The sequence below is a fragment of the Ascaphus truei genome, unplaced genomic scaffold (genome assembly GCF_040206685.1).
Source record: "Ascaphus truei isolate aAscTru1 unplaced genomic scaffold, aAscTru1.hap1 HAP1_SCAFFOLD_593, whole genome shotgun sequence".
In the NCBI taxonomy this organism is placed as follows: Eukaryota; Metazoa; Chordata; class Amphibia; order Anura; family Ascaphidae; genus Ascaphus; species Ascaphus truei.
Genome location: NW_027456926.1, coordinates 196,932 through 215,352, shown reverse-complemented (window position 1 = coordinate 215,352; position 18,421 = coordinate 196,932). Strand labels below are relative to the sequence as shown.

At 50.8% G+C, this 18,421-nt stretch overlaps 1 protein-coding gene across 1 annotated transcript in view; it reads right to left on the bottom strand.

Annotated features, from left to right (window-relative positions):
• The window catches only part of LOC142485411 (cohesin subunit SA-3-like), a gene marked incomplete at its 3' end in the record, with an annotated part of 31,408 nt that extends 22,257 nt beyond the window's left edge, over positions 1 to 9,151 (bottom strand). Inside the window, exons 1-3 of the mRNA XM_075584434.1 lie at positions 9,055 to 9,151; positions 6,476 to 6,664; positions 3,229 to 3,346 (exon numbers count right to left, since the gene is read on the bottom strand). Of these exons, the coding sequence (XP_075440549.1) occupies positions 3,229 to 3,346; positions 6,476 to 6,663 (306 nt within the window). The remainder of the gene's footprint in view (positions 1 to 3,228; positions 3,347 to 6,475; positions 6,665 to 9,054) is intronic.
• Positions 9,152 to 18,421: the final 9,270 nt, after the last annotated feature.

The window sequence follows — 18,421 nt, the reverse complement described above, 5'->3', positions numbered from 1 at the left end:
GAAGGGAGCTATGAGACTGTCCCTCCCCCCGCAGGGTGACACAGTGACACAGACAGAAGGGAGCTATGAGTCTGTCCCTCCCCCCGCAGGGTGACACAGTGACACAGACAGAAGGGAGCTATGAGCCTGTCCCTCCTCCCGCAGTGTGACACAGACAGAAGGGAGCTATGAGACTGTCCCTCCCCCCGCAGGGTGACACAGTGACACAGACAGAAGGGAGCTATGAGTCTGTCCCTCCTCCCGCAGGGTGACACAGTGACACAGACAGAAGGGAGCTATGAGTCTGTCCCTCCCCCCGCAGGGTGACACAGTGACACAGAAGGGAGCTATGAGCCTCCCCCTCCCCCCGCAGGGTGACACAGTGACACAGACAGAAGGGGGCTATGAGACTGTCCCTCCCCCCGCAGGGTGACACAGTGACACAGACAGAAGGGAGCTATGAGTCTGTCCCTCCCCCCGCAGGGTGACGCAGTGACACAGACAGAAGGGAGCTATGAGTCTGTCCCTCCCCCCGCAGGGTGACACAGTGACACAGACAGAAGGGAGCCATGAGCCTGTCCCCCCCCCGCAGGGTGACACAGTGACACAGACAGAAGGGAGCCATGAGTCTGTCCCTCCCCCGCAGGGTGACACAGTGACACAGACAGAAGGGGGCTATGAGCCTGTCCCTCCCCCGCAGGGTGACACAGTGACACAGACAGAAGGGAGCTATGTGTCTGTCCCTCCCCCCGCAGGGTGACACAGTGACACAGACAGAAAGGAGCTATGTGTCTGTCCCTCCCCCCGCAGGGTGACAGTGACACAGACAGAAGGGAGCTATGAGACTGTCCCTCCCCCGCAGGGTGACACAGACAGAAGGGAGCTATGAGTCTGTCCCTTCTCCCGCAGGGTGACAGTGACACAGACAGAAGGGAGCTATGAGTCCGTCCCTCCCCCCGCAGGGTGACACAGTGACACAGACAGAAGGGAGCTATGAGTCTGTCCCTGCCCCCGCAGGGTGACACAGTGACACAGACAGAAGGGGGCTATGAGCCTGTCCCTCCCCCGCAGGGTGACACAGTGACACAGACAGAAGGGAGCTATGTGTCTGTCCCTCCCCCCGCAGGGTGACACAGACAGAAGGGAGCTATGAGACTGTCCATCCCCCCGCAGGGTGACACAGTGACAGACAGAAGGGAGCTATGAGTCTGTCCCTCCCCCGCAGGGTGACACAGTGACACAGACAGAAGGGAGCTATGAGTCTGTCCCTCCCCCCGCAGGGTGACACAGTGACACAGACAGAAGGGAGCTATGAGCCTGTCCCTCCCCCCGCAGGGTGACACAGACAGAAGGGAGCTATGAGGCTGTCCCGTCCCCCCGCAGGGTGACACAGTGACACAGACAGAAGGGAGCTATGAGCCTGTCCCTTCCCCCGCAGGGTGACACCGTGACACAGACAGAAGGGAGCTATGAGCCTGTCCCTCCCCCCGCAGGGTGACACAGTGACACAGACAGAAGGGAGCTATGAGTTTGTCCCTCCCCCCGCAGGGTGATACAGTGACACAGACAGAAGGGAGCTATGAGCCTGTCCCTCAACCCGCAGGGTGACACAGACAGAAGGGAGCTATGAGTCTGTCCCGTCCCCCCGCAGGGTGACACAGTGACACAGACAGAAGGGAGCTATGAGCCTGTCCCTTCCCCCGCAGGGTGACACCGTGACACAGACAGAAGGGAGCTATGAGCCTGTCCCTCCCCCCGCAGGGTGACACAGTGACACAGACAGAAGGGAGCTATGAGTCTGTCCCTCCCCCCGCAGGGTGACACAGTGACACAGTCAGAAGGGAGCTATGAGTCTGTCCCTCCCCCCGCAGGGTGACACAGTGACACAGACAGAAGGGAGCTATGAGCCTGTCCCTCCCCCCACAGGGTGACACAGTGACACAGACAGAAGGGAGCTATGAGCCTGTCCCTCCCCCCGCAGGGTGACACAGTGACACAGACAGAAGGGAGCTATGAGACTGTCCCTCCCCCCGCAGGGTGACACAGACAGAAGGGAGCTATGAGCCTGTCCCTCCCCCCGCAGGGTGACACAGACAGAAGGGAGCTATGAGCCTGTCCCTCCCCCCGCAGGGTGACACAGTGACACAGACAGAAGGGAGCTATGAGTCTGTCCCTCCCCCCGCAGGGTGACGCAGTGACATAGACAGAAGGGAGCTATGAGTCTGTCCCTCCCCCCGCAGGCTGACACAGTGACACAGACAGAAGGGAGCTATGAGACTGTCCCTCCCCCCGCAGGGTGACACAGTGACACAGCCAGAAGGGAGCTATGAGTCAGTCCCTCCCCCCGCAGGCTGACACAGTGACACAGACAGAAGGGAGCTATGAGACTGTCCCTCCCCCCGCAGGGTGACACAGTGACACAGCCAGAAGGGAGCTATGAGCCTGTCCCTCCCCCCGCAGGGTGACACAGTGACACAGACAGAAGGGAGCTATGAGTTTGTCCCTCCCCCCGCAGGGTGACACAGTGACACAGACAGAAGGGAGCTATGAGCCTGTCCCTCCCCCCGCAGGGTGACACAGTGACACAGACAGAAGGGAGCTATGAGTTTGTCCCTCCCCCCGCAGGGTGACACAGTGACACAGACAGAAGGGAGCTATGAGTCTGTCCCTCCCCCCGCAGGGTGACACAGACAGAAGGGAGCTATGAGCCTGTCCCTCCCCCCGCAGGGTGACACAGACAGAAGGGAGCTATGAGTCTGTCCCTCCCCCCGCAGGGTGACACAGACAGAAGGGAGCTATGAGCCTGTCCCTCCCCCCGCAGGGTGACACAGTGACACAGACAGAAGGGAGCTATGAGTCTGTCCCTCCCCCCGCAGGGTGACGCAGTGACATAGACAGAAGGGAGCTATGAGTCTGTCCCTCCCCCCGCAGGGTGACACAGTGACACAGACAGAAGGGAGCTATGAGACTGTCCCTCCCCCCGCAGGGTGACACAGTGACACAGACAGAAGGGAGCTATGAGTCAGTCCCTCCCCCCGCAGGGTGACACAGTGACATAGACAGAAGGGAGCTATGAGACTGTCCCTCCCCCCGCAGGGTGACACAGTGACACAGACAGAAGGGAGCTATGAGACTGTCCCTCCCCCCGCAGGGTGACACAGTGACACAGTGACACAGACAGAAGGGAGCTATGAGTTAGTCCCTGCCCCCGCAGGGTGACACAGTGACACGAATCCCCTTATCCCGCACCACGGTCTCTCTCAGTGACTGTCTGTGATGAAATCTTCGGGGTCTCTTCCTCAGGATCTCCTCAAAGTCGCTGCCCGTGTCAGACAGATCATCCTCGTCATCCTCACTGCTCATATCCCTGCAAACAAACATATATATTTTACCCTCACATATATATACACACGCAAACACTCTGTACCCTCTTACATTAGTGACACACACAATACATAAACACACACACACCCTCACATTAGTGACACACACACACACACACACACACGACATACGTTACTGTTCCAAGGTTTGGTCAAGCAAGAGACAGCACTCAATTGTAGAAAACTTCACAAAGTGTATTGGTGAAAATAGGAAGGTCCCATTTTGGAGGACCGAAACGTCAGGGGGTAGGTCCCATTTTGGAGGACCGAAACGTCAGGGGGTAGGTCCCATTTTGGAGGACCGAAACGTCAGGGGGTAGGTCCCATTTTGGAGGACCGAAACGTCAGGGGGTAGGTCCCATTTTGGAGGACCGAAACGTCAGGGGGTAGGTCCCATTTTGGAGGACCGAAACGTCAGGGGGTAGGTCCCATTTTGGAGGACCGAAACTTTGGGTCTCTTGATGTACCACTATTTTCACCAATACACTTTGTGAACTTTTCTACAATTGAGTGCTGTCTCTTGCTTTACCAGACCTTGGAACGGTAACGTATGTCTATATTATCCATATGGGGCAAGCACCTACAGCCTATCAGCACCAAAGGAGTGCCAACTGTTCTATTTGACATATATATACACATATATACATATATATACACATATATACATATATATACATATATATACACATATATACACATATATATATATACACACATATATATATATACACATATATATATATATACACATATATATATATATACACATATATATATATATACACACATATATATATATATACACATATATATACATATACACATATATATACATATACACATATATATATATATATATATATATATATATATATATTATATAAATATCCTCGCTACAGAAGAAAGGCACCCAGATGAGATGTGGGAAGAAGTTATAGAAACAGCCTTAGAACATGTCCCGTACAAGGAACCATTGAAATCAGCCCTCTGGATCTCTGATTCAACCATCAGCCTCGCAGAAGAGAGAAGGAAGGCCAAAGCTACAGAGAAGATTCGGAGGCCGAACACAGAACTCCAAAGAGAGGCCAAGAAAGGACAAAGAGAACGTTCTGGAATGAACAGTGGCAGAAGACGGAGGAAGCGAGCAGGACAGGTCATACGCGAGAACCATACGCCCACGTGAAGAGGGCCTGGTCAGCATTCAAGGCTCGGCAGGCAACCGTTCTTGGGAGCAATGGATAGGGATTGCACGACCCGCAAGCAAGACACGATCGGCGGAAAGAATACGCAGAAAAGGTTGTGCGAAAGTGAACGTCAGAAGCATCCGGCGGAGAACCAGACACTGGAACGGGAGCCAGGTATTCTGGAGGAAGAAGTCGTCTGGGCAATGAAGCAATTGGCCAACCGAAAAAGCCCCCCCCCCCCCCCCCCAGGAATCAACGGCAAGTCGATTTGCTCGAGCCCATACCAGCGTTATGTCCACGCATACGGAGCACGTGCGAGTTGCCGAAAGAATGGAAAAGGGCGGAATTCATCCCAATTCCCGAAGAAGGGCGACGCGAAGGATTGCTCGAATTACCGCACCCCGGCCTTGATACCACATGCAAGCAAAAATCCTTCTGAAGATTATCCAACAACGCTCGAGTGCAACCATCGATGGGGGAAATGCCAGATGTGCAAGCTGGCGTCAGGAAAGGCAGAGGCACTCGTGATCACAGAGCCAACCTTCGATGGATTATGGGAAAAAAAACAGGGAGTATCAGAAAGATCTCTAGATGTGTTTCATCGATTATTCGGAGGCGTTTGATGTAATTGAGCACAAGCTCTGGACCTGCCTGAAGGAAATGGGCACACCACCACACCTGACCGAACTCATAAGGTCACTCTATCGAGACCAAGAAGCTACAGTCCGAACGCCATACGGAGACACAGAGTTGGTTCAAGATCGGAAAGGGCACACGCCGAGGATGCATCCTATAACCGGCAGCTTTCAACATGTACGCAGAAGCCGTCATGCGACGGAGCAGGCCTGGATGAGCCCAAGATTGGCGTGAAAATAGGCGGCAGAAACATCAACAACCCAGCAATGGGGAGACACGGGCTGGAGAGGATGGGATGAGGGAATGTGTGGGAGCGACGTGGAGAAGAGAGGCTGTAACTGCAGGACCTGGGAGATCACTGGGGAGACTTCATCCAGCAGTGGGGAGACACGGGCTGGAGAGGATGGGATGAGGGAATGTGTGGGAGCGACGTGGAGAAGAGGCTGTAACCGCAGGACCTGGGGGATCACTGGGGAGGCTTCATCCAGCAGTGGGGAGACACGGGCTCGGGAGGATGGGATGAGGGAGTGTGTGGGAGCGACGTGGAGAAGAGGCTGTAACTGCAGGACCTGGGAGATCACTGGGGAGACTTCATCCAGCAGTGGGGAGACACGGGCTGGGGAGGATGGGATGAGGGAATGTGTGGGAGCGACGTGGAGAAGAGAGGCTGTAACCGCAGGACCTGGGAGATCACTGGGGAGACTTCATCCAGCAGTGGGGAGACACGGGCTGGAGAGGATGGGATGAGGGAATGTGTGGGAGCGACGTGGAGAAGAGGCTGTAACCGCAGGACCTGGGGGATCACTGGGGAGGCTTCATCCAGCAGTGGGGAGACACGGGCTGGGGAGGATGGGATGAGGGAATGTGTGGGAGCGACGTGGGGAAGAGAGGCTGTAACCGCAGGACCTGGGAGATCACTGGGGAGACTTCATCCAGCAGTGGGGAGACACGGGCTGGAGAGGATGAGATGAGGGAATGTGTGGGAGCGACGTGGAGAAGAGGCTGTAACCGCAGGACCTGGGAGATCACTGGGGAGGCTTCATCCAGCAGTGGGGAGACACGGGCTGGAGAGGATGGGATGAGGGAATGTGTGGGAGCGACGTGGAGAAGAGAGGCTGTAACCGCAGGACCTGGAGGATCACTGGGGAGGCTTCATCCAGCAGTGGGGAGACACACACACACAGTGTCCTAACACATTAGTGACTCCCTCTCTCTCTCTATATACACACACACACACTTTGTGCCCCCACACATTAGGGACTCTGGCTCTCGATACACTCCGTGCCCCCTCACATTAGTGACACTGTGTCCCTCTGCTCCCCTGCCCTGGGGGTCTCTCCCTCCCCCGGTATCTTGGCGGTGGGTCCCACGGAGGAGGTCCGTGAGCGGGTGACACGAGGTGACATCTCGAAGGAGGAGGAGGAGGAGGAGCTGCGAGTGACACGATGTGACACCGGGGTGAGTCCTATTGGGCCAGGCATCCTGCTGAGAGAGAGGGAGGAGGGGAGTCAATACGTGTGTGTGTGTGTGTGTGTGTGTGTGTGTGTGTGTGTGTGTGTGTGTGTGTGTGTGCGCGCGCGTGTGTGTGTCATATGTATGTGTGTGTATATATAGTTACATAGTAGATGAGGTTTAAAAAAGACATGCGTCCATCAAGTTCATCCTATGTTATATTTAGACAACAGATACGTTATCCTATATCCGTACTTAGAGTACATTGATCCAGAGGAAGGAAAACACAAACCCCAGTGACATATCATCCAATGATATCTCATAAGGGGAAAATACATTCCTTCCTGACTCCAAATATTGGCAATCAGAATAATCCCTGGATCAACATCCTTCCCATGTAAACTTATTTGGTATATCCCTGTATACCTTTCCTTCCTAAAGATACATATATATTATGTGTGATATGTGTACATGTGCATGTATATATGTGTGTAGAGAAGGAACAACACGGTTAGGAAAACCTAATTATATCTCGACTCGTGTGCACACAAGTAGAGATATATATCACACACACTTAGGTTCTTCTGTACGCTGTTCTGAATTCATTCTGGATTCATTGCTATATATTCATCCAGGTGCATAGCGCTTTCAATACACGGGACATATTATACACACAATGGGAATAAGTGCTTCAGACATAAGACAATAGGAAAGTGAGTCCCTCCCCCAAAGAGCTTACAATCTAAGTGGTGAACACACAGTATATAAATATGTCTGTTCTAAGAATAATATATATGTGTGTGTATATATATATATATATATATATATATATATATATATATATATATATATATATATGTGTTATGTTATGTGTATGGTGTTTTACATACAGTGAGTGGATGTAACTATCACACACATTATATAGTGAGTGGGTGAGTGAGTGAGTAACTATTACTCACATTATATAGTGGGTGAGTGTAACTATCACACACATTATAGAGGGTGGGTGGGTGAGTGTAACTATCAAACACATTATATAGGGTGATTGTAACTATCACACACATTATATAGGGCGAGTAACTATTACATACATAATATAGGGTGGGTGAGTGTGTGTAACTATCACACACATTATATAGGGCAAGTAACTATTACATACATAATATAGGGTGGGTGTGTGTGTAACGATCACACACATAATATAGGGTGGGTGAGTGAGTGTAACTATATATATAGGGTGAGTGGGTGTAACTATATATAGGGTGTGTGGGTGAGTGTAACTATCACACACATTATATAGGGTTGAGTGGGTGTCACTATATATAGGGTGAGTAACTATCACACACATTATATAGGGGTGAGTGGGTGTAACTATATATAGGGTGTGTGGGTGAGTGTAACTATCACACACATTATATAGGGTTGAGTGGGTGTCACTATATATAGGGTGAGTAACTATCACACACATTATATAGGGGTGAGTGGGTGTAACTATATATAGGGTGTGTGGGTGAGTGTAACTATCACACACATTATATAGGGGTGAGTGGGTGTAACTATATATAGGGTGTGTGGGTGAGTGTAACTATCACACACATTATATAGGGTGGGTCAGTGTAACTATCACACACATTACATAGGGTGGGTCAGTGTAACTATCACACACATTACATAGGGTGGGTCAGTGTAACTATCACACATACACATTACATAGGGTGGGTCAGTGTAACTATCACACATACACATTACATAGGGTGGGTCAGTGTAACTATCACACATACACATTACATAGGGTGAGCGAGTGTGTATCACACATACACATTACATAGGGTGGGTCAGTGTAACTATCACACATACACATTACATAGGGTGGGTCAGTGTAACTATCACACATACACATTACATAGGGTGGGTCAGTGTAACTATCACACATACACATTACATAGGGGTGGGTCAGTGTAACTATCACACATACACATTACATAGGGTGAGCGAGTGTATCACACATACACATTACATAGGGTGGGTCAGTGTAACTATCACACATACACATTACATAGGGTGGGTCAGTGTAACTATCACACATACACATTACATAGGGTGGGTCAGTGTAACTATCACACATACACATTACATAGGGTGGGTCAGTGTAACTATCACACATACACATTACATAGGGTGGGTCAGTGTAACTATCACACATACACATTACATAGGGTGGGTCAGTGTAACTATCACACATACACATTACATAGGGTGGGTCAGTGTAACTATCACACATACACATTACATAGGGTGGGTCAGTGTAACTATCACACATACACATTACATAGGGTGGGTCAGTGTAACTATCACACATACACATTACATAGGGGTGAGCGCGTGTGTATCACAAGCAGACCCCGGTGCACCTCCCGCACCTGTTCCCTGCAGCTCTCGTTTCCCGCCTTTTCTCTCCCGCGCGCTGCCGTGACCCCGCCGCGACCCTGGAGTCTCTGTGGCGGGAAACTGTGAAGCTCCGCCCACCGCCCAATCACAAGCGGCGCTCCGAGACCTGCCCACGCGGCCGCGGCGTGAGCCAATCAATAGCCGGATGGGGGCTGGCACTGCGGGAGGCAACGCCGCCATGTTGGTTGTCGGCGGGAAGGTGTGAGCGCATTGCGGGCCACATCCGGCGCCACCTCTGTCGTCTCAGCTGCAAGAGAGAAAAGGGGGGGGGGGGAGGAGGAGAAAAGGGGGGGGAGGAGGAGAAAAGGGGGGGGGAAGGAGGAGAAAAGGGGGGGGGAGGAGGAGAAAAGGGGGGGGGGAGGGAGGAGGAGAAAAGGGGGGGGGGGAGGAGGCGAAAAGGGGGGGAGGAGGCGAAAAGGGGGGGGGGAGGAGGGAGGCGAAAAGGGGGGGGGGAGGAGGAGGCGAAAAGGGGGGGGGAGGAGGAGGCGAAAAGGGGGGGGGGAGGAGGAGGCGAAAAGGGGGGGGGGAGGAGGAGGCGAAAAGGGGGGGGGGGAGGAGGAGAAAAGGGGGGGAGGAGGAGGAGAAAAGGGGGGGGAGGAGGAGAAAAGGGGGGGGAGGAGGAGGAGAAAAGGGGGGGAGGAGGAGGAGAAAAGGGGGGGAGGAGGAGAAAAGGGGGGGTGGATGAGGAGAAAAGGGGGGGGGAGGAGGAGAAAAGGGGGGGGAGGAGGAGGAGAGAAAGGGGGGGGTGGAGGAGGAGAAAAGGGGGGGGAAGGTGAAAGGGGGGAAGGAGAAAAGGGGGGAAGGAGAAAAGGGGGGGGAGGAGGAAGGGGGGAGGAGAATGGGAACGGGGGGGATCTGGCCCACCAATGAATGAGACTGCCCTCCAATAAGTGATACGGCCCCACCAATGAATGAGACTGCCCATCCAATAAGTGATACGGCCCACCAATGAATGAGACTGCCCATCCAATAAGTGATACGGCCCACCAATGAATGAGACTGTCCTCCAATAAGTGATACGGCCCGCCAATGAATGAGACTGCCCCATCCAATAAGTGATACGGACCACCAATGAATGAGACAGCCATCCAATAAGTGATACGGCCCACCAATGAATGAGACTGTCCCATCCAATAAGTGATACGGCCCACCAATGAATGAGACTGTCCTCCAATAAGTGATACGGCCACGAATGAATGAGACTGTCCTCCAATAAGTGATACGGACCACCAATGAATGAGACTGCCCCATCCAATAAGTGATACGGCCCACCAATGAATGAGACTGTCCTCCAATAAGTGATACGGACCACCAATGAATGAGACTGCCCCATCCAATAAGTGATACGGCCCACCAATGAGTGAGACTGCCCTCCAATAAGTGATACGGCCCACCAATGAATGAGACTGTCCTCCAATAAGTGATACGGCCCACCAATGAATGAGACTGCCCCATCCAATAAGTGATACGGCCCACCAATGAGTGAGACTGCCCTCCAATAAGTGATACGGCCCACCAATGAATGAGACTGTCCTCCAATAAGTGATACGGACCACCAATGAATGAGACTGCCCATCCAATAAGTTATACGGCCCACCAATGAATGAGACTGCCCCATCCAATAAGTGATACGGCCCACCAATGAATGAGACTGCCCCATCCAATAAGTGATACGGCCCACCAATGAATGAGACTGCCCTCCAATAAGTGATACGGCCCACCAATGAATGAGACTGTCCCATCCAATAAGTGATACGGCCCACCAATGAATGAGACTGCCCTCCAATAAGTGATACGGCCCACCAATGAATGAGACAGCCCCATCCAATAAGTGATACGGCCCACCAATGAATGAGACTGTCCTACAATAAGTGATACGGCCCACCAATGAATGAGACAGCCCCATTCAATAAGTGATACGGCCCACCAATGAATGAGACTGCCCTCCAATAAGTGATATGACCCACCAATGAATGAGACTGCCCATCCAATAAGTGATACGGCCCACCAATGAATGAGACTGCCCCATCCAATAAGTGATACGGCCCACCAATGAATGAGACTGCCCATCCAATAAGTGATACGGCCCACCAATGAATGAGACTGTCCCATCCAATAAGTGATACGGCCCACCAATGAATGAGACAGCCCCATCCAATAAGTGATACGGCCCACCAATGAATGAGACTGCCCATCCAATAAGTGATACGGCCCACCAATGAATGAGACAGCCCCATCCAATAAGTGATACGGCCCACCAATGAATGAGACTGCCCTCCAATAAGTGATACGGCCCACCAATGAATGAGACAGCCCTCCAATAAGTGATACGGCCCACCAATGAATGAGACTGTCCCATCCAATAAGTGATACGGCCCACCAATGAATGAGACTGCCCCATCCAATAAGTGATACGGCCCACCAATGAATGAGACTGCCCTCCAATAAGTGATACGGCCCACCAATGAATGAGACAGCCCCATCCAATAAGTGATACGGCCCACCAATGAGTGAGACTGCCCTCCAATAAGTGATACGGCCCACCAATGAATGAGACTGTCCTACAATAAGTGATACGGCCCACCAATGAATGAGACAGCCCCATCCAATAAGTGATACGGCCCACCAATGAATGAGACTGCCCTCCAATAAGTGATATGACCCACCAATGAATTAGACTGCCCATCCAATAAGTGATACGGCCCACCAATGAATGAGACTGCCCCATCCAATAAGTGATACGGCCCACCAATGAATGAGACTGCCCATCCAATAAGTGATACGGCCCACCAATGAATGAGACTGTCCCATCCAATAAGTGATACGGCCCACCAATGAATGAGACTGCCCTCCAATAAGTGATACGGCCCACCAATGAATGAGACAGCCCCATCCAATAAGTGATACGGCCCACCAATGAATGAGACTGTCCTACAATAAGTGATATGACCCACCAATGAATGAGACTGCCCATCCAATAAGTGATACGGCCCACCAATGAATGAGACTGCCCTCCAATAAGTGATACGGCCCACCAATGAATGAGACTGTCCCATCCAATAAGTGATACGGCCCACCAATGAATGAGACTGCCCTCCAATAAGTGATACGGCCCACCAATGAATGAGACAGCCCCATCCAATAAGTGATATGGCCCACCAATGAATGAGACTGTCCTACAATAAGTGATACGGCCCACCAATGAATGAGACAGCCCCATCCAATAAGTGATACGGCCCACCAATGAATGAGACTGTCCTATCCAATAAGTGATACGGCCCACCATTGAATGAGACTGCCCCATCCAATAAGTGATACAGCCCACCAATGAATGAGACTGCCCTCCAATAAGTGATACGGCCCACCAATGAATGAGACTGCCCCATCCAATAAGTGATACGGCCCACCAATGAATGAGACTGCCCTCCAATAAGTGATACGGCCCACCAATGAATGAGACTGCCCCATCCAATAAGTGATACGGCCCACCAATGAATGAGACTGCCCTCCAATAAGTGATACGGCCCCTGAATGAGTCGGACAGCACAAGACTATCCTCCCAATGAGTGAGACAAGACTGTGCTCCAAATTAGTAAGACTGTCTTCCAATGTGTGAGACTGCCCTCCGAATGTGTGAGACTGCCCTCCAATGTGTGAGACTGCCCTCCGAATGTGTGAGACTGCCCTCCAATGTGTGAGACTGCCCTCCAAATGTGTGAGACTGCCCTCCGAATGTGTGAGACTGGACCCCATTGTGCGAGACTGCCCCCCGAATGAGTGAGACTGCCCCCCGAATGAGTGAGACTGCCCTCCGAATGAGTGAGACTGCCCTCCAATGTGTGAGACTGTAAAACAATGTGTGAAATTGCCCTCCGAATGTGTGAGACTGGACCCCAGTGTGTGAGACTGCCCTCCAATGTGTGAAATTGCCCTACGAATGAGTGAGACTGCCCTCCGAATGAGTGAAACTGGACCCCAATGTGCGAGACTGCCCTCTAATGTGTGAGACTGGACAACAATGTGTGAGACTGCCCTCCAATGTGTGAAATTGCCCTCCAATGTGTGAGACTGCCCTCCAAATGAGTGAGACTGCCCTCCGAATGAGTGAGACTGCCCTCCAATGTGTGAAATTGCCCTCCAATGAGTGAGACTGCCCTCCGAATGAGTGAGACTGGACCCCAATGTGCGAGACTGCCCTCCAATGTGTGAGACTGCCCTCCAATGTGTGAAATTGCCCTCCAATGTGTGAGACTGCCCTCCGAATGAGTGAGACTGCCCTCCGAATGAGTGAGACTGCCCTCCGAATGTGTGAGACTGCCCTCCGAATGAGTGAGACTGCCCTCCAATGTGTGAGACTGCCCTCCGAATGTGTGAGACTGCCCTCCGAATGTGTGAGACTGGACCCCAATGTGTGAGACTGGACAACAATGTGTGAGACTGCCCTCCAATGTGTGAAATTGCCCTCCGAATGTGTGAGACTGCCCTCCGAATGAGTGAGACTGGACCCCAATGTGCGAGACTGCCCTCTAATGTGTGAGACTGGACAACAATGTGTGAGACTGCCCTCCAATGTGTGAAATTGCCCTCCAATGTGTGAGACTGCCCTCCAAATGAGTGAGACTGCCCTCCGAATGAGTGAGACTGCCCTCCAATGTGTGAAATTGCCCTCCAATGAGTGAGACTGCCCTCCGAATGAGTGAGACTGGACCCCAATGTGCGAGACTGCCCTCCAATGTGTGAGACTGCCCTCCAATGTGTGAAATTGCCCTCCAATGTGTGAGACTGCCCTCCGAATGAGTGAGACTGCCCTCCGAATGAGTGAGACTGCCCTCCGAATGTGTGAGACTGCCCTCCGAATGAGTGAGACTGCCCTCCAATGTGTGAGACTGCCCTCCGAATGTGTGAGACTGCCCTCCGAATGTGTGAGACTGGACCCCAATGTGTGAGACTGGACAACAATGTGTGAGACTGCCCTCCAATGTGTGAAATTGCCCTCCGAATGTGTGAGACTGCCCTCCGAATGTGTGAGACTGCCCTCCGAATGTGTGAGACTGCCCTCCGAATGTGTGAGACTGCCCTCCGAATGAGTGAGACTGCCCTCCGAATGTGTGAGACTGCCCTCCGAATGAGTGAGACTGGACCCCAATGTGTGAGACTGGACAACAATGTGTGAGACTGCCCTCCAATCTGTGAAATTGCCCTCCAATGTGTGAGACTGCCCTCCGAATGAGTGAGACTGCCCTCCGAATGTGTGAGACTGCCCTCCAAATGAGTGAGACTGCCCCCCAATGTGTGAAATTGCCCTCCAATGTGTGAGACTGCCCTCTGAATGAGTGAGACTGCCCTCCGAATGAGTGAGACTGGACCCCAATGTGCGAGATTGCCCTCCAATGTGTGAGACTGGACAACAATGTGTGAGACTGCCCTCCAATGTGTGAGACTGCCCTCCAATGTGTGAGACTGCCCTCCGAATGCGTGAGACTGCCCTCCAATGTGTGAAATTGCCCTCCAATGTGTGAGACTGCCCTCCGAATGTGTGAGACTGCCCTCCGAATGAGTGAGACTGGACCCCAATGTGTGAGACTGCCCTCTAATGTGTGAGACTGGACAACAATGTGTGAGACTGCCCTCCAATGTGTGAAATTGCCCTCGAATGTGTGAGACTGCCCTCCGAATGAGTGATATACATGTAGCCCGTCATTTCAACACATGCCCCTTGGGATCAATCACTACATTTACATATAGTGCAATAGAAAACACCCCTGTACACCCTAGGGGAGGACATAGAGAGGCATCGTTGAATTGTAGGGAGATGTTCTGGATTTATGCCCTTGGGACATTGGCACCCAGGGGCATGAACCAGGACTGGGAACTCAAACACTTTTTGAAATAGATATTTGTTCTCATATACATTTGTTTGTTGCATATAAATAGTGAAGAACATACATCTCTCTACTTGCTTTATATATGTCTAACAAGGTTATCAAAATTTGGTGTTTCACAAGTTAAACAAAGTCTTCGAAAGAATTGCTGCTCGCTCTCGACCATAATACTCATTATGATTTTGATATATGTTTCAAATTATTACCTTATATTTCATACCTGTTTTTTGTCCGTTCATCTGACAATACTTCCAAATAATGGTATATGGGGGGGAACAAATGTTTTTGTATTAACTCATTGATATAAGATTTATAGACTCATAGTCACTTGTAAGGAGTTATGGTTTTACATTGTCCTACAACTTATCACCTCCATTTCAGGTTTAGATTCGCAGATTAATTGTTATCTGTTTTTAATTTTTTTGCCAAATATGCTGTTCTTGTTTTTAATATTATTCTTTTAGTTTAGTATATTTTGTTATACTGACTTGATTTGATTTTTCTTCCTCCCTTTCAACAGTCTTTGTTCCCCATTCCCTGTCCCATACCCCCCCCCCCCTCTTACCCCCTCCCCCCTCCCTCCCCGCCCGCCCACTTGTTCACACGCTCCTACATTCGTTAATGTACCTCTACGAAGAGGCTTAATGTTTATATTAGGGGATTGATGAGTGTTACTAGGCAGCGTTGCCATCTGTGTCAGTGGAAGGGTTTGCGTGCTGGTGAGAGGAGCGCGTCATTCCCCTCCCCTTACTGCACACCTATGGCACTGAGCTGTTCCATTGGCTGATAGTCCTGACCAATGAGATTATATCTCGGCGATTCTAGCGTTTTTCGGCGCCAAAACCACGCAGCGCGGTGACGTAGGTGGGCGGGGAGTTCACTATAAGACTGTAAGGGGGAATGACGCGAATAAGCTCTTTGATAAAGGACAATTTCTGTCCGAAACGCGTCAGAGCGTCTGTCCCCGTTACCATGTGATTTCAATAAACAATATTTTTTAACCCACACCTTGCTGGTCCCCTCTCACTCACTTTGCTGTGCACCGCTGCAATCCAAGGATTTCTACTCCGAATGAGTGAGACTGCCCTCCAATGTGTGAGACTGGACCCCAGTGTGTGAGACTGCCCTCCAATGAGTGTGACTGGACCCCAGTGTACGAGACTGCCCTCCAATGTGTGAGACTGGACCCCAGTGTGTGAGACTGCCCTCCAATGTGTGAGACTGGACCCCAGTGTGCGAGACTGCCCTCCAATGAGTGAGACTGGACCCCAGTGTGCGAGACTGCCCTCCAATGTGTGAGACTGGACCCCAGTGTGCGAGACTGCCCTCCAATGAGTGTGACTGGACCCCAGTGTGCGAAACTGCCCTCCAATGTGTGAGACTGGACCCCAGTGTGTGAGACTGCCCTCCAATGTGTGAGACTGGACCCCAGTGTGCGAGACTGCCCTCCAAATGAGTGAGACTGGACCCCAGTGTGTGAGACTGCCCTCCGAATGAGTGAGACTGGACCCCAGTGTGCGAGACTGCCCTCCGAATGAGTGAGACTGGACCCCAGTGTGTGAGACTGCCCTCCGAATGAGTGAGACTGGGCCCCAGTGTGTGAGACTGCCCTCCGAATGAGTGAGACTGGACCCCAGTGTGTGAGACTGCCCTCCGAATGAGTGAGACTGGACCCCAGTGTGTGAGACTGCCCTCCGAATGAGTGAGACTGGACCCCAGTGTGTGAGACTGCCCTCCAATGAGTGAGACTGGACCCCAGTGTGTGAGACTGCCCTCCGAATGAGTGAGACTGGACCCCAGTGTGTGAGACTGCCCTCCAATGAGTGAGACTGGACCCCAGTGTGTGAGACTGCCCTCTGAATGAGTGAGACTGGACCCCCGTGTGCGAGACTGCCCTCTGAATGAGTGAGACTGCCCTCCGAATGAGTGAGACTGCCCTCCGAATGAGTGAGACTGGACCCCAGTGTGTGAGACTGCCCTCCGAATGAGTGAGACTGGACCCCAGTGTGCGAGACTGCCCTCTGAATGAGTGAGACTGGACCCCAGTGTGTGAGACTGCCCTCCAAATGAGTGAGACTGGGCCCCAGTGTGCGAGACTGCCCTCTGAATGAGTGAGACTGGACCCCAGTGTGCGAGACTGCCGTCTGAAAGAGTGAAACTGCCCTCCGAATGAGTGACTGCCGTCCGAATGAGTGACTGCCCTGCGAATGAGTGAGACTGCCCTCCGAATGAGTGACTGCCCTCCGAATGAGTGAGACTGCCCTCCGAATGAGTGAGACTGCTGCCTGTCTCTGGACATCTGCCTCTCAGTGAGTGAGTGGTAGGGGGGTGAGGCAGAGGGGGATCTAACAGCTGCTCCTGTCCTCTAATGTCTCTTAAGGGACATATCCGAGACATCCCCAGCACAGAGACAGCTGTGACACGATGTGAGAGAGAGAGGGGACTGTGCAGTATATATTATACAGTATCTATATACTCATTTCTATCTATATACATGCAGTGTAACGAGTGGCGATACATTCCCCGATATAAATATGTAATATAAGTGTGTGTTTGTATATATATATATATATTATACACGCACTTCTATCTATATACATGCAGTGTAACGAGTGGCGATACATTCCCCGATATAAATATGTAATATAAGTGTGTGTTTGTATATATATATATATATTATACACGCACTTCTATCTATATACATGCAGTGTAACGAGTGGCGATACATTCCCCGATATAAATATGTAATATAAGTGTGTGTTTGTATATATATATATATATATTATACACGCACTTCTATCTATATACATGCAGTGTAACGAGTGGCGATACATTCCCCGATATAAATATGTAATATAAGTGTGTGTTTGTATATATATATATATATTATACACGCACTTCTATCTATATACATGCAGTGTAACGAGTGGCGATACATTCCCCGATATAAATATGTAATATAAGTGTGTGTTTGTATATATATATATATATTATACACGCACTTCTATCTATATACATGCAGTGTAACGAGTGGCGATACATTCCCCGATATAAATATGTAATATAAGTGTGTGTTTGTATATATATATATATATATATATATGTGCAGAATAAATGAGTACTTCAGTATTGGGTGATACCATTTTTATTTGGACTAACAATTTATGTCATAGGTCAAGCTTTCCAGAGTTCTCCTCTAAAATATATATATATTATACACACACTTCTATCTATATACATGCAGTGTAATAAGAGTGGTGATAAATGATATATACACACATACACACAGTAGGATAATGTATACAAACAGTATAGCACACACCCCTCTGTGACTGCACACACACACACCAGGGCAGGGCATGACGTATGCGTGATGTATGTATATACATGGCACAGCCAGGCTGTATATAGCACACTCCCCCCTACACACACACAGCGCAGCCGGCGGCACTAGGAC